This window comes from Macaca nemestrina, chromosome 7 (assembly GCF_043159975.1).
Source record: "Macaca nemestrina isolate mMacNem1 chromosome 7, mMacNem.hap1, whole genome shotgun sequence".
Classification (NCBI taxonomy): Eukaryota; Metazoa; Chordata; class Mammalia; order Primates; family Cercopithecidae; genus Macaca; species Macaca nemestrina.
The window spans coordinates 87,087,979-87,102,104 of NC_092131.1; the positions used below are offsets into that span (position 1 = coordinate 87,087,979).

Here is a 14,126-nt window from a genome sequence, read left to right on the forward strand (position 1 = left end):
TAGGCCAAGTGTAGAATTTGAATTTTTTTACTGTTAGGCCAGAGCCCAATATTGGATATATTAGTTGTAATTTTTCTGAAGTAATGGAGATGTGTATTGATGGAAGCATAACAAAAAGATACTGAAGTTTATTTTGGCAGAATTCTTGCTTTTTCTCACCCCTCTCCCACCCAAAGAATACATTTTAAAAAATAGGTGTAGGTTCAATAAGATTTAGTCTGAGCTTGGTTCTTGAGGGATTAAAGAACTAGTTTCTAGCCCCCCTGCTTCACAGCTGGATTTTATTTAGGCCATTTAACTACAAGCAAGTTGAAATTGTAGTGTCTTTATTTCTATAGGCTGGCTCTTCCCAAGGGGCCTCTTCTGGGCTCTCTGTAGTTAAAGTTCTAAGTGCCAGTGAAGTGGCAGCTTTGTCATCACCAGCAAGCTCTGCTCCTCATTCGGGGGGAAAGACAGGAATGGAGGAAAACCGCAGATTGGAACACCAGAAGAAGCAAGAGAAAGCAAATCGGATTGTAGCAGAAGCCATTGCGAGGGCCCGTGCCCGCGGTGAGCAGAACATACCTCGAGTCTTAAATGAGGATGAGTTGCCCAGCGTTCGGCCAGAGGAGGAAGGTGAGAAGAAACGCAGGAAGAAGAGTGCTGGGGAGAGGCTGAAAGAGGAAAAGCCAAAGAAGAACAAAACATCTGGTACCTCCAAAACAAAGGGCAAGAGTAAGCTAAAGTGAGTACTCTTTGCCGTTTTGATGGGACATTTGAGGGCAGAGCACTCATTTATAAAATGGGTTGAGGAACTTACATGTATTTACTAGCTACATAGTTCAAGGTGATCTATTATAGAAAATAATAAGGCCTTCCTTTTTTCTGTCCTAATGCTTATAGAATTTGTTAAATGGAAAATTGAAATTAGCATATTTTAAGAGGAAACACGAAGGCACAGGAAAGATAGTCACTGTGTTGGGTTTTACCTTTAAAAGCTGTGACTCTGCATTCATATATTTGTCCTGATTTTGTATTACTGTACTGTGAAAGAGATTTCTCACTACCTCCTACCACCCACATCAGTAAAAAGAGAACTACTGGAAACATAGCTGTCCTGTTCTTGCATCTCATCTGTAAATTGGAGATTTTAGCATCTACCATTAACTTTAAGCAGTGTTGACAGAAAAGTGATGGCTTGCCACATAATCTTGTCATAATTGAGTGTCCTCTGTTTCCCTTCCATGTCTTGTATCTTCTCTCTTACTAGCTTTTACTCTATGGGATTCTTCAGGCTTTGGGGTGCAAATATAATAATGCTTTATATTTGTACCGGATTTTTCAGCTTTTAAAAGACAGTTTTATATTTCTTATTTGAGCCTCAGTAACTGTCAGGACAAGTATTATCTCTCTAATATTTACAAATAATGAAACTAATGCTCTTGTAGTGACAGAAGTGGAACTGCATCTTAATCTGGTATTTATTCTTCTATCTTGTGCTACCTTCCTTCAGATATTTGTGAACACAGTAATAAGGATTTGTCAAATATGGTGTAACGGTCAGTCAGTGGTTTACAAACCCTAATATCTTCTTTTTTTCAAACACCCTATTTAGTAGCTGTGTGTCCTATTGACTGTCTGGAAGTTTTGTATGTGATTGTTTACATTAATTATGTTTTTTTTACTGCTAAATTTTCTTTGCCTTCGCTGAAAATGAATTTGGTTTTTTCCTTTTTAGCACCATCACTCCTGTAGTGGGTAAGAAGAGAAAACGTAATACCTCATCTGATAATTCAGATGTGGAAGTCATGCCTGCACAGTCACCTCGAGAAGATGAAGAAAGCAGCATTCAGGTAAAAGGATCCCAAAAGAATTTAGTAGAAAAAAAACCATGTTTAATTATGGCTAACCAAACCAAGGAGATATTGAGAGATTGTAAGTCTATACACATTTCTTCGGTTTTTCTAAACTGGACGTAGGCCTAAAAGGTCAATGGACCTGGTCAATGTCTTTTTTTCTGTTGTTGTTGTTTTTTTTTTTTCTTCTTGAGACAGAGTCTTGTTCTGTCATCCAGGTCTGGAGTGCAGTGGCACGATCTCAGCTTACTTCAACCTCTGCCTCCCGGTTTCAAACAATTCTCCTGCCGAAGCCTCCCGAGTAACTGGAATTATAGGCATGCACCACCATGCCCAGCTAATTTTTGTATTTTTTTAGTAGAGACCAGGTTTCACCATGTTAGCCAAGCTGGTCTTGAACTCGTGACCTCAAGTGATCTGCCTGCCTTGGCCTCTCACTGGTCAGTGTCTTTAAATTATTTTTTTAGGCAAAGAGCGTATTACTATAAAAATAGCGATACTTGCCTGGACGTAATGACTCACACCTGTAATCCCAGCACTTTGGGAGGCCGAAGCAGGTGGATCACCTGAGGTCAGGAGTTGGAGACCAGCCTGGTCAACCTGGTGAAACCCCATCTCTACTAAAAATACAAAAATTAGCCGGGTGTGGTGGTGGGTGCCTGTAATCCCAGCTACTCGGGAGGCTAAGGCAGGAGAATCACTTGAAGCTGGGAGGTGGAGGTTGCAGTGAGCCGAGATCGTGCCATTGCACACCAGCCTGGGCAACAGAGCGAGTCTCTGTCTCAAAGAAAAAAAGCAATACTCATTTTCTCAAATTCCAGTGTTTCAAATACTAAGCAAATCGTATGAAATCATGCTGCATGATTGCTCTTCTGGCTGGGTCAGAACTTGACTCTCTCTTCGAACTCTCCAAGAATCCCTTTGGCTTACCTTTTCTACACTTCAGGATTCTGACTCTGTGAACTAGGGTAGTTAAGGACAAAGTTTCTTCCTATGTTTTGAAGATGAGAGACACTGGAAGAGACCAAAAGAAACCAGACCAGAAGTGTAGGCTTCCATCTCTGATTTGTTGCCTTATGGCAGGCATCTCTGATTTGTAGGCTTCCATCTCTGATTTGTTGCCTTATGGCAGATTCAAGCAGTTGTCCTACCTCAGCCTCCTGAGTAGCTGGGATTACAGGTGTACGCCACCATGCCCAGCTAATTTTTGTAATTTTTAGTAGAGACAGGGTTTCGCCATGTTGGTCAGGCTGGCGTTCAACTCCTGGCCTCAAGCGATCCACCTGCCTCAGCCTCCAAAGTGCTGGGATTACAGGCAGGAGCCACTGCACCTGGCTACATTTCTTTTTTTATTAAAATAAATTACCCAATCCCAGGTACTCTGTTATAGCAACACAAAATGGACGTGATTTATTAAAACAACTTGTTTTTTAAGTAAAGGTTAAATAAGGATTAGAGGATTATGCAAATAAAGTAGTAAAGTATTTGTTAAAAACAATGAAGGAAATTTTTAATAATACAAAATACACAGAGATTACTAAAATTTAGAAAGTGGTCTGTTAGTTTGCTAGGACCACCATAACAAAATACCACAGACTAGGTGTCTTAAACTATGGACATTTCTTTTTTCTTTGTTTCTTTTTTTTTTTTTTTTTTTGAGACAGGGTCTCGTTCTGTCACCCAGGCTAGAATGCAGTGGCGCAATCTCGGCTCACTGCAACCTCCACCCCAGGTTCAAGTGATTCTCCTGCCTTAGCCTCCCGAGTAGCTGGGATCATAGGTGTATGCCACCACGCCCAGCTAATTTTTGTGTTTTTAGTAGAGATGGAGTTTCACCATGTTGGCCAGGCTGGTCTCAATCTCTTGACCTCAGGTGATTCACCTGCCTTGTCCTCCCAAAGTGCTGGGATTACAGGTGTGAGCCACTGCGCTCGGTATGGACATTTATTTCCTTATTGTTCTGGAGGCTAGAAATCCAAGATCAAATGGTCTGCAAGTTTGTTTTCTCCTGAGGGTTTTCTTGGCTTGCAGAAGGCCACCTTCTCATTGTGTCTTCACGTGGTCCTTCCTCTATTTGTACACATCGCTGGTGTGTTTTTGTGTATCCAGATTTCTTCCTTCCGTAAGGACGCTAGTCAGATTGGATTAGGGCTCAAGCTGGTGGCCTTATTTTAACTTAGTGAATGTTTGAAAGCCCTATATTTCCAATTTCCCTAATACATTCACATTCTGAGGTCCTGGGGTTAGGGGCTTCAACATGTGGATTTGGTGGGGGGATACAATTCAGTCTATGACAAGTGAGAATGACAATATTGGCAGTGAAGTTAAGGAGCAGACACTTAGACACAGTTGATGGGAATGTTAATTGGGACAATCTTTTTGGCAAGTTGGTGTTTCAATATATAGAAAAATTTAGAATGTTAATATCATTTCACTCAATGATTCTGCACCTAGGAAATTACCTTATGAATATGTTCTCAAAAGAATGCAGTGATATATGTATTGTAGAAATATTTGCAATAGCAAGAATGTCAAAAAAATTAGATGTCCATTGGTGGAGAAATAGTTAAGTAAAATTGGCAATATTCATGCAGTATCTCTTTTTAATGTTTAAAGTATGTATGTGTGTCTGTGTGTGTACATATATGTATATGCATCAATTTTTTTCTGGAAGGATATACAAGAAATGGATAAGAATATGTATCTTTGAAGAGAAGGGTTGAATGGTAAGTGGGTCATGGTTATTGTACTTTAATTTTTTATCCTTTGGCCCTGTGTGAAATTTTTTTAACTTGACTATTTACTATTTTATTTTTCAGTTTAAAAATACATATATGAGGCCAGGTGCAGTGGCTTATGCCTGTAATCCCAGCACTTTGGGAGGCCAAGCAGGCAGATCACCTGAGGTTGGGAGTTTGAGTCCAGCCTGACCAACACGGAGAAACCCTGTCTTCACTAAAAATACAAAATTTGCTTGGCATGGTGGCAATGCCTGTAATCCCAGCTACTCTGGAGGCTGAGGGAGGAGAATCGCTTGAACCCGGGAGGCAGAGGTTGCAGTGAGCTGAGATCATGCCATTGCGCTCCAGCCTGGGCAACAAGAACAAAACTCCATTTCAAAAAAAACAAAAAAAAAAGTGTGTGAGAAAAATTACAACAGTGCAATAAAGTAGACACTGTGAAAAGTTTCCTAGAACCCGGCCTCACAGTCTCCCAGTTCTCCTCAGAGGTAGCCTCTGTTACCAATTTCTTGTATATCCTTCTGGAAATATTTCTTACTTTCATGAGCACTCTACTTCTACTTCTACTAAACGTTAGTATTCCATACCTACTCTTCTCTACTGTGTGTTTTCCCTAATGATATGTCTTGGAGGTTGTTCTTTAGTGGAAAAGATAGATCTACCCATTCTCCTCCTCTACTTTCTTTTAGGAAAATTTTCAGACATACACAAAAGGAGATTTTTAATGAAGTCCCATGTTCCCATTCTCCCACTTTATTATTTATCAACAGATGACTCACTCCCCACTGTCCTTACTTCCGCTCTAGTCCTGCCCGCCTTTTGGATTATTTTATTTTTTCAGACAGGGCCCAACTTTTGGCTCTATGGCGAATGAAAGTGGCTTTTATTTCCTCTCTTGTGGGAGGAGGGGGAAGGGAGCTTTCCCAGAAACATCAACCTAAAGAAGGGATGGCTGCACCCCCAGAGCTCAGGGCTCAGGGCTAGAGGAGCCGATCATTGGATTATTTGGAAGGAAGGGCTCATTCTTGTCCACTTCCTGGCACTCCTGGCACTCTGCTGCAGGGTGTGCTATCTGGGGTCACTCCCCTTGGGGCAGCAGCTCCCGCATCAGCAGAGGCACTAGGTCACTAGGAGATAATCTGCTAGTTTTCACAAAGAGGAGGGGGCAGATGCCCTGAGAGAGGGAGAGAAAGCTGGAGTGGCTGACCCCATGTCCCACGCTTGCCCAGTGTGATAACTTTCATAAGGCCTGGGTGGTGTGATCCCTCCCAGGAAGGCCTGGTGGGGCCCATAGGCAACGCGCGATCTGATGGCTGGTCCTTTAAATGTCCATCTCAAATAGCGATTCTTCATGGCCCACCCACTTAACCCACTTATCTTCTGGGCTATTGCACAGGTGGCTCTGGCTGGCTTCCTTTGGGAGCTCATCACTGGCAGGGCTGGTGACCCCAGGAATGGTGGACAGATCTCTCGGGGGTATTTTGGTCATGGGTGAGTTCCGGCACTCCAGGAATTTCTAGTCGTAGATGATCCTGGTACCTCCCGGGGTGGTGCTGAAGAGTGTGCGGCTGGGGGGTTGTGCTGTAGCTGCATGCCTTTACCCAGCACCACCCAGCGAGTGGCAGGGATGGCCCGGCTCTGGGTCTGGCTGCAGCTGCCGTCCCTGGACATGATCTCCAGTGCACAGCACCCAGGATTTTTTTCTTTATTTTTATTTTTTGGAGACAGTCTCTCTCTCGCCCAGGCTGGAGTGCAGTGGCACGATATTGGCTCACTGCAACCGCTGCCTCCCGGGTTCAAACAATTCTCCTGCTTTAGCCTCCGGAGTAGCTGAGACTACAGGCACATGCTGCCACGCCCAGGTAATTTTTTGTATTTTTAGTAGAGACAGGGTTTCACCATGTTGCTCAGGCTGGTCTCGAACTCCTGAGCTCAGGCAATCCGCCCGCCTCAGCCTCCCAAAGTGCTAGGATTACAGACATAAGCCACCACTCCCGGCCCACCCAGGATTATTTTAAAGCAAATCTAAGAACTTGTTTAAAGTGTTTCCTAAATTTTTGTTTAAAAAAGGTCATTTTAAGAATACTATATGATGGATGTGATAAAAATCCGGTCATCCAGAAATATATAAAGTAAAAAGTAGAAAATATCTTCTAGAAATACCCTCTAGAAATAATTTAGTTTATATATCTTCCCAGACTTTTTTAAATGAAGTAGAATATACATATCATAAAATATGCACAAATTTTATTTGTATAGTTTTGACAAATTTATCCAAGTCACTTCACCAAGTGAAGAAAATGTTTTCATCATCACCACAGTAAGTTCCCCTGTATTCCTTTGTAGTCAGTTCAGTTCCTCACTCCAGGACATAGGCAACTAACTGCTGTTCTGCTCTCTCTTACCATAGATTAACTTAGTCTATTTTTTTAACTTTATTTATTTATTTATTTTTTATATATTTATTTATTTTTTGAGACAGAGTCTCCCTCTGTTACCCAGGCTGGACTGGAGTGCAGTGGCGCCATCTTGGCTCAGTGCAAGCTCCACCTCCCAGGTTCACGCCATTCTCCTGCCTCAGCCTCCCGAGTAGCTGTGACTACAGGCGTGCGCCACCATGCCCAGCTCATTTTTAAAAATTTTTAAAATTTTTGAGACAGGGTTTCACCATGTTACCCAGGATGGTCTTAATATCCTGACCTCGTAATCCGCCCACCTTGGCCTCCCAAAGTGCTGGGATTACAGGTGTGAGCCACCATGCCCAGCTATTTTATTTATTTTTTGAGACAGGGTCTCACTCTCACCCAGGCTGGAGTGCAGTGGTGTGATCTCGGCTCACTGCAGCCTCCACCTCCTGCACTCAGGTGATCCTTGTGCCTCAGCCTCCCAAGTAGCTGGGATTACAGGTGTGCGCCTCCATGCCCAGCTCATTTTTTTGTATTTTTAGTAGAGACAGTGTTTCACCATGTTGGAGAGGCTGGTCTCGAACTCCTGACCTCAAATGATCTGCCCGCCTTGGCCTTCCAAAGTGCTGGGATTGCAGGTGTGATCCACCATGCCTGGCCTTGAACTTTAAGTAGTATCATACAGTATGTACTTTTGGGTCTCACTTCTTTCAGCATAGTTTTTTGCTGTTCTTTTTCTTCTGCCCACACATCAGTGAGAAAGGCATAATGTTTTCGATAATTCATCCATGCTAAATAAATGAGTAGTTTATTTTTTTCTTCAGTAATATTTGACTTTATGAATATACAAACATGACTTTGTAGGACTCTGTAAGTTTTCCAAAGTGATTATGTCGTTTTATACTTCACCAGTAGAGTTCCAGTTGATACACATCTTCAACATTTGGTATTATCAATCTACCCCATTCTTTTTTATTTATATATATACGTACGTCTGTGTGTGTGTGTATATATATCTATATATATACTTTTTTTTTTTTTTTGAGACGGAGTCTCGCTGTGTTGCCTCGGCTGGAGTGCAGTGGCGTGATCTCGGCTCACTGCAAGCTCCGCCTCCTGGCTTCACGCCATTTTCCTGCTTCAGCCTCCCGAGTCGCTGGGACTACAGGCGCCCACTACCACACCTGACTAATTTTTTGTATTTTTAGTAGAGACGGGGTTTCACTGTGTTAGCCAGGATGGTCTTGATCTTCTGACCTTGTGATCTGCCAACCTTGGCCTCCCAAAGTGCTGGGATTACAGGCGTGAGCCACTGCATCTAGCTATTTTTATATTTTTTATAAAATAGAGACAGGGTCTCACTATCTTGCCCAGGCTGGTCTTGAACTCCTGGGCTCGAGTGATCCTCCCACCTCAGTCTCCCAGAGTGCTAGGATTACAGGTGTGAGCCACTGCATCCATCCTGCACTCTTTTTTTTATAGTTCTATTATATGATTCAGTTTTAAGGCTATAGCATAATTTATTGAACCAGTCCCCTGTTGATGGGCCTTCAGGTTTTTTCTGGTCTCCTACTCCCACAAGTAATGCTCCAGAGATTTGCGCACATATGCAAATTTATAGGATAGTATCTTTGAGGTGGAATTGATAGGTCAAAGGGTGTTGCCAAATTTTTCTCCATGAAAGTCGTGCCTATTGTACTTTTACCAAAAGTGTATGAATTCTTATTTAAAAATATTTTGATCAAACTTGCTGATTTTTGCCAGTCTCTTGGGTGAAAACAAAAATATAAAATTTTTAAATATGAAATTATATTTGTATTGGTATAAAATTAATTTTATACTAATCAGGTTTGCTCACTGCAACCTCCAGCCCCTGGGTTCAAGCAATTCTCCTGCCTCAGCCTCCTGAGTAGCTAGGACTACAGGCATCTGCCACCATGCCCATTAATTTCTGTATTTTTAACAGAGACGGAGTTTCACCATGTTGGCCAGGCTGGTCTCAAACTCCTGACCTCAGGTGATTCACCCACCTCGGCCTCCCAAAGTGCTAGGATTACAGGCGTGAGCCACCACTCCCAGCCAATTTAGTTTTGTAGATAATTAATCTTTGTGTTTTCATAAATGGGATCTTTTATTATATTTTCTGGTTGATTATATCTATACATAGAAATAATTTTTAAAAATTAGTTTTATACCATTCAAGTTTACTAGTTTCAGTAGTTCTTTCATTTGATTCTTTGAGGTTTTCCAGAGAGAGAATCATAATTGAAAAATAATTTTATCTCTTCTTTTTTCCCAATTTTTTTTTTTTTTTTTTTTTTTTTTTTGAGACGGAGTCTTGGTCTGTCATCCAGGCCGGAGTGCAGTGGTGCGATCTTGGCTCACCACAACCTCCACCTCCTGGGTTCAAGCGATTCTCCTGCCTCAGTCTCCCGAGGAGCTGGGATTACAGGCATGTGCCACCACACCTGGCTAATTTTGTATTTTTATTAGAGATGGGGTTTCTCGATGTTGGTCAGGCCGGTCTCAAACTCCCGACCTCAGATGATCCGCCTGCCTCGGCCTCCCAGAGTGCTGGTATTACAGGCATGAGCCACCACACCAGGCCTCCTTCCCAGTTTTTTATCATGAGCTGGAAGTGTTACTTAAATTACTTAATTAGAAAATGTTTAATTCAGCCACTTGAAAGAATAAGGTAAATCTAAAATGTATATGGAAAACGTTTCCAGGAAATATTAAGTAAAAAAGTAAGTGGCAGAACAGTACATACAGTGGATTCTGTTTATTAAAACAAAAAACCTTTAGAACTAAGACAAAAAAGCAAAAAATGGAAAGAAAATATTCTTGCACCTTCGCACTTCCGGATTGCTTCTAGTGTGAGTTGTATTGCACCCTGCAGCCTAAGAATCCAGTTTTGATTTCCCAGAGCTTCTTGCCACTAGTGGACAGGTTTTTCTCAGTGGATTCTTGGCCTTTCATAACGCAGTTAAGCAAATTAATATATGATCAATATGTAGAATAAATCACATTGTTTGACAAATAATCTCCTTATCATCTTTTGGTTTGATTTTTCATGAAAATTTTGGAGTAAAATCTAAGTATATGACCACGAGCAAATAATTTTAAAAGACTTCTCTGTGAGAGACCTAACCAGTCACTCTTAACTACTTTGTGCTCTACAGAAGAGACGCTCAAACCGCCAAGTTAAGCGAAAAAAATATACCGAGGACCTGGATATAAAGATCACAGATGATGAAGAAGAAGAAGAGGTCGATGTAACTGGTCCCATAAAACCTGAGCCTATCCTCCCTGAACCAGTGCAAGAACCAGATGGCGAGACTTTGCCTTCCATGCAGTTCTTTGTGGTAAGCTGTAAACTCAAGTAATTTCAGAGGATTGCCTTGCTGATCACAATCATCTGTTGACTGACTGCATCTTTTGCTGCAGGAGAATCCCAGTGAAGAAGATGCAGCCATTGTAGACAAAGTGCTTTCTATGCGGATTGTGAAGAAGGAGGTGAAGGCTTTTTAATTTTTTTTTTTTTTATAGACAAATTCTCACTATGTTACCCAGGCTAAAGTGCAGTGGCTATTCATAGATATGATCATAGCGTACTGTGAACATCTGGGCTTTAGCTATTCTTCTGCCTCAGCCTCCTGAGTATCTGGGACTACCATTGTGCACCACTGCGCCTGGCTCTTCTCTGTCTTAATATTAACCCGTAATGCTATGTTCACAGGCTTTATTTAATGAGCACCTTTGGATGTCAGATATATTGCTAGGGTCTAGTTGTGAGAGATCATGGGGGAAAGTTAGCTAGAAAACAGGAACTGCTTTACTGGTGCTTCTTTTATTTATCTGTTTAGAGTGGGTAAAGGCTTACTTTTTCCAGCTATCAGGCCTCTATTATTGAAGTACCAGACTAGTTCCTTAATCTCTGAGTTATTAATATATTCAGGGATTATTGGTGTGAAGTTCTGAAATGTGTGGTTAAAATTAAAAAGTTCATTCTTTTACCAATAAGGGACTAGTAACTAATTTATTTCTTTTTTCTTAGCTTCCTTCTGGACAATATACTGAAGCAGAAGAATTCTTTGTCAAGTACAAGAACTAGTACGTTATCTGTGCAAAAAGCTTGTCACCCCAAATTCCACAGGGTGGTAAAAAGTTCTCCTGGGTATCCTGGGTGGGAATGTGTCCCTTTTTTATAGTCTTGTAGCCCAGATTGCTATTTTTAATGGGGAAAAATGGCTATTCAGAGAGAAATTCAGGAATTGACATGACTCTTATTATTTCCTTGTAGGTAAGTGGAGTGAGGGTGGTTCCTGATAAAATGTCTTGTGATTCTCTTTACCTTAGTTTAGCACTAAGATCTTGCTACTCAAAATATGATCTTCTGTGGATCAGCAGAATTAGCATTACTTGGGTGCTTTTTAGAAATGTGGGCTTTCAAGCACTGTGGTTTGTATACAAATTAGAGTTTCAGAAGCACTGACCTAAGAGACTCTTTCCCAATTTAAGCCTATATTTGTTATGTCTGCTTCCGACTAATCCCAAAATTTCAGATAGTAGCCTGCCACCTTCTTTTACTTGCACCATGACTGGATTTTTCCATCCCCCTTAGCTCCTATCTGCATTGTGAATGGGCTACTATCTCCCAACTAGAGAAGGATAAGAGGATCCATCAAAAATTAAAGCGCTTCAAAACCAAAATGGCTCAGATGAGACACTTCTTCCATGAGGTAATTAGGAAGAGGTATTGCCTGTCATTTCTTTCATAGAAGCACAAATTACTGGGGTTGTCAGCCTTAGCTGATTCTTCAAAATACTTGTAATTGGTTTGTATATATGGGTGTAAACTTTTAATTTTGGTCATTGACTTTCCTTACTTAACTGCCGTTGCATTGTTTTCTTAGGTTTAAATATGGTTCATTTATTAGTTATAGGGTATTTTGAAATTAACTTCCTCAATGCACATGAAGTATTTTCAAAACTGATGATACACTGACTGCTGGTCCACTTGAGGCATTCTTCCTCTAATGTCTATCTTTAGCTCTTGATGGTTTCTGTAGACCTGTTATTAAGAGAGAACATTTATTTTCTCAAATTTCTAATCCAGTGTGATTAGAAATAGGGATAAAGGAGCTTTAATTTCCAATATCCAGGTTTACTGATAAACACTGGAGCAAGATGAGTGAAGAAATATGTCTGTTATATTTGCAGTGTTCATGCTTGATAAGAGTAGTTTTGGTTGTATGTTGCAAGTAGAAGAAAAAGTGGGATGGATGGACAAGTGAAAGAGATGAAGGAATGGAAATAGCATGTGTTTAAACCCTTGAAAAAGTTCAGGTATGGCGCTGGGTGCAGTGTCTCACGCCCGTAATCCCAGCACTTCAGGAGGCCAAGGCAGGCAGATCACTTGAGGTCAAGAGTTTGAGACTAGCATGGCCAACACGGTGAAATCCCATCTCTACTAAAAATACAAAAATTAGCTGGGCGTAGTGGCAGGCTCCTGTAATCCCAGCTACTCGGGAGGCTGAAGCAGGAGAATCACTTGAACCTAGGAGGTGGAGGTTGCCGTGAGCCAAGATCACACTACTGCACTCCAGCCTGGGCAACAGAGCAAGGCTCTACCTCAAAAAAAAAAAAAAAGTTTATGTATAAAGCAGAGTAGAAAAATCATTGCGGGAGATGTAGAATCAAAGGAGGTCTTATTTTAAAATTTGAAATATGGAACATATACGTGTATTTATGGCAATGAGTCAGTAGAGGGATTTCTAAGAATATAAGAAGCAATGGACACCAGAGCATATATGGAGAGAATGACCTCTGTTAGAAAGAGACACTCACTGTTAACAGGTGAGAAGTTGGGTATAGACTCCGGTAAATTCATAGGATTTGATGTTATGAAAAAAGGGAACGCCCATCAGATAGCTTCTAATTTCTTTAAAAATTTTGAAGTAGGATTCTCTGCTAAAGGTGAGGTAGAAGAGTGGGTTTGCTGGACAGTGATCTTTTGGTCTTATTGTTTGGTTTCATAACTCATCTAGGATGAAGAGCCCTTTAATCCAGATTACGTAGAGGTGGATAGGATATTGGATGAGTCTCACAGTATTGACAAGGACAATGGGGAGGTGAGTTGTTGAGGCATGGAGTAACGTGACCATCCTCTTATATTTCTGCTGGTGGGTTTGTCAGTCCTTTCTTTTTCAGGTGTGGCTGCAAAATCCCTTGGACTGAAAAGGTATTTCTAAATTTTTCTGTGGAATCCTTTGAAAGATAATGGGAGGTAAGGGAGTAGGGAGAGATGCTAAAAGGAAAGTTTTCTGTAAAGTCAAACATGTAGAAGCTAAGTACAGAAAAGTCATTCACCTTGATTTCATTTTTCCTCGTATTTTAAATGGGAGACTCTTGACATACAGTTGGAGGTGGGGTGTGGGGCAGGGGAAGGGGATACTTCACAAATTCCTAAATTTATGAATATAAAGATACTTGTACAGGCTCACTCCTAGCTTTCTACAAATCATGTTCTTGAGAATGGGCTACTTACTGAACTCACCATTAGTTAAATATCTCATTTGTCATTAAAACAGATCTGTTGGCCAGGCGCAGTGGCCCACACCTGTAATCCCAGCACTTTGGAAGGCCGAGGTGGGCAGATCATGAGGTTGGCAGTTCAAGACCAGCTTGGCCAACATAGTGAAACCCCGTCTCTACTAAAAATACAAAACTTAGCCAGGTGTGGTGGCGCACGCCTGTAGTCCCAGCTACTCAGGAGGCTGAGGCAGGAGAATCTCTTGAACCCAGGAGGCAGAAGTTGTGGTGACCTGAGATCATGCCACTGCACTCCAGCCTGGGCAACAGAGTGAGACTCCGTCTCAATTAAAAAACAAAAACAAACAACAAAAAAAAACCAGATCTACATTTGAATCTGTATTGTAATTAGTTAAGTTTTTTCTTTTTGCTTTTTCTTTTTTTTTTTTTTTTTTTTTCCCTTTTGAGACTGTCTTCTCTCTGTCACCCAGGTTGGGGTGCAATGGTGTGATCTTGGCTCATCAATTGCAACCTCCGCCTCCCCGATTCAAGGAATTCTCGTGCCTCAGCCTCCTGAGTAGCTGGGACTACAAGTGTGTGCCATCATGCCC

At 41.4% G+C, this 14,126-nt stretch overlaps 1 protein-coding gene and 1 pseudogene across 9 annotated transcripts in view; one reads left to right on the top strand and one right to left on the bottom strand.

Annotated features, from left to right (window-relative positions):
• Positions 1 to 14,126, top strand: part of LOC105496583 (chromodomain helicase DNA binding protein 8) — a 68,910-nt gene that overhangs the window by 27,439 nt on the left and 27,345 nt on the right. For all 9 annotated transcript variants that reach the window (XM_071100481.1, XM_011767130.3, XM_071100480.1 and 6 more), the window contains 7 exons: positions 339 to 724; positions 1,718 to 1,832; positions 10,164 to 10,346; positions 10,429 to 10,497; positions 11,039 to 11,094; positions 11,606 to 11,723; positions 13,032 to 13,115. In XM_071100481.1, the coding sequence (XP_070956582.1) occupies positions 339 to 724; positions 1,718 to 1,832; positions 10,164 to 10,346; positions 10,429 to 10,497; positions 11,039 to 11,094; positions 11,606 to 11,723; positions 13,032 to 13,115 (1,011 nt within the window). The remainder of the gene's footprint in view (positions 1 to 338; positions 725 to 1,717; positions 1,833 to 10,163; positions 10,347 to 10,428; positions 10,498 to 11,038; positions 11,095 to 11,605; positions 11,724 to 13,031; positions 13,116 to 14,126) is intronic.
• On the bottom strand, positions 5,898 to 6,247 carry LOC139364352 (eukaryotic translation initiation factor 4E-binding protein 1 pseudogene; annotated as a pseudogene).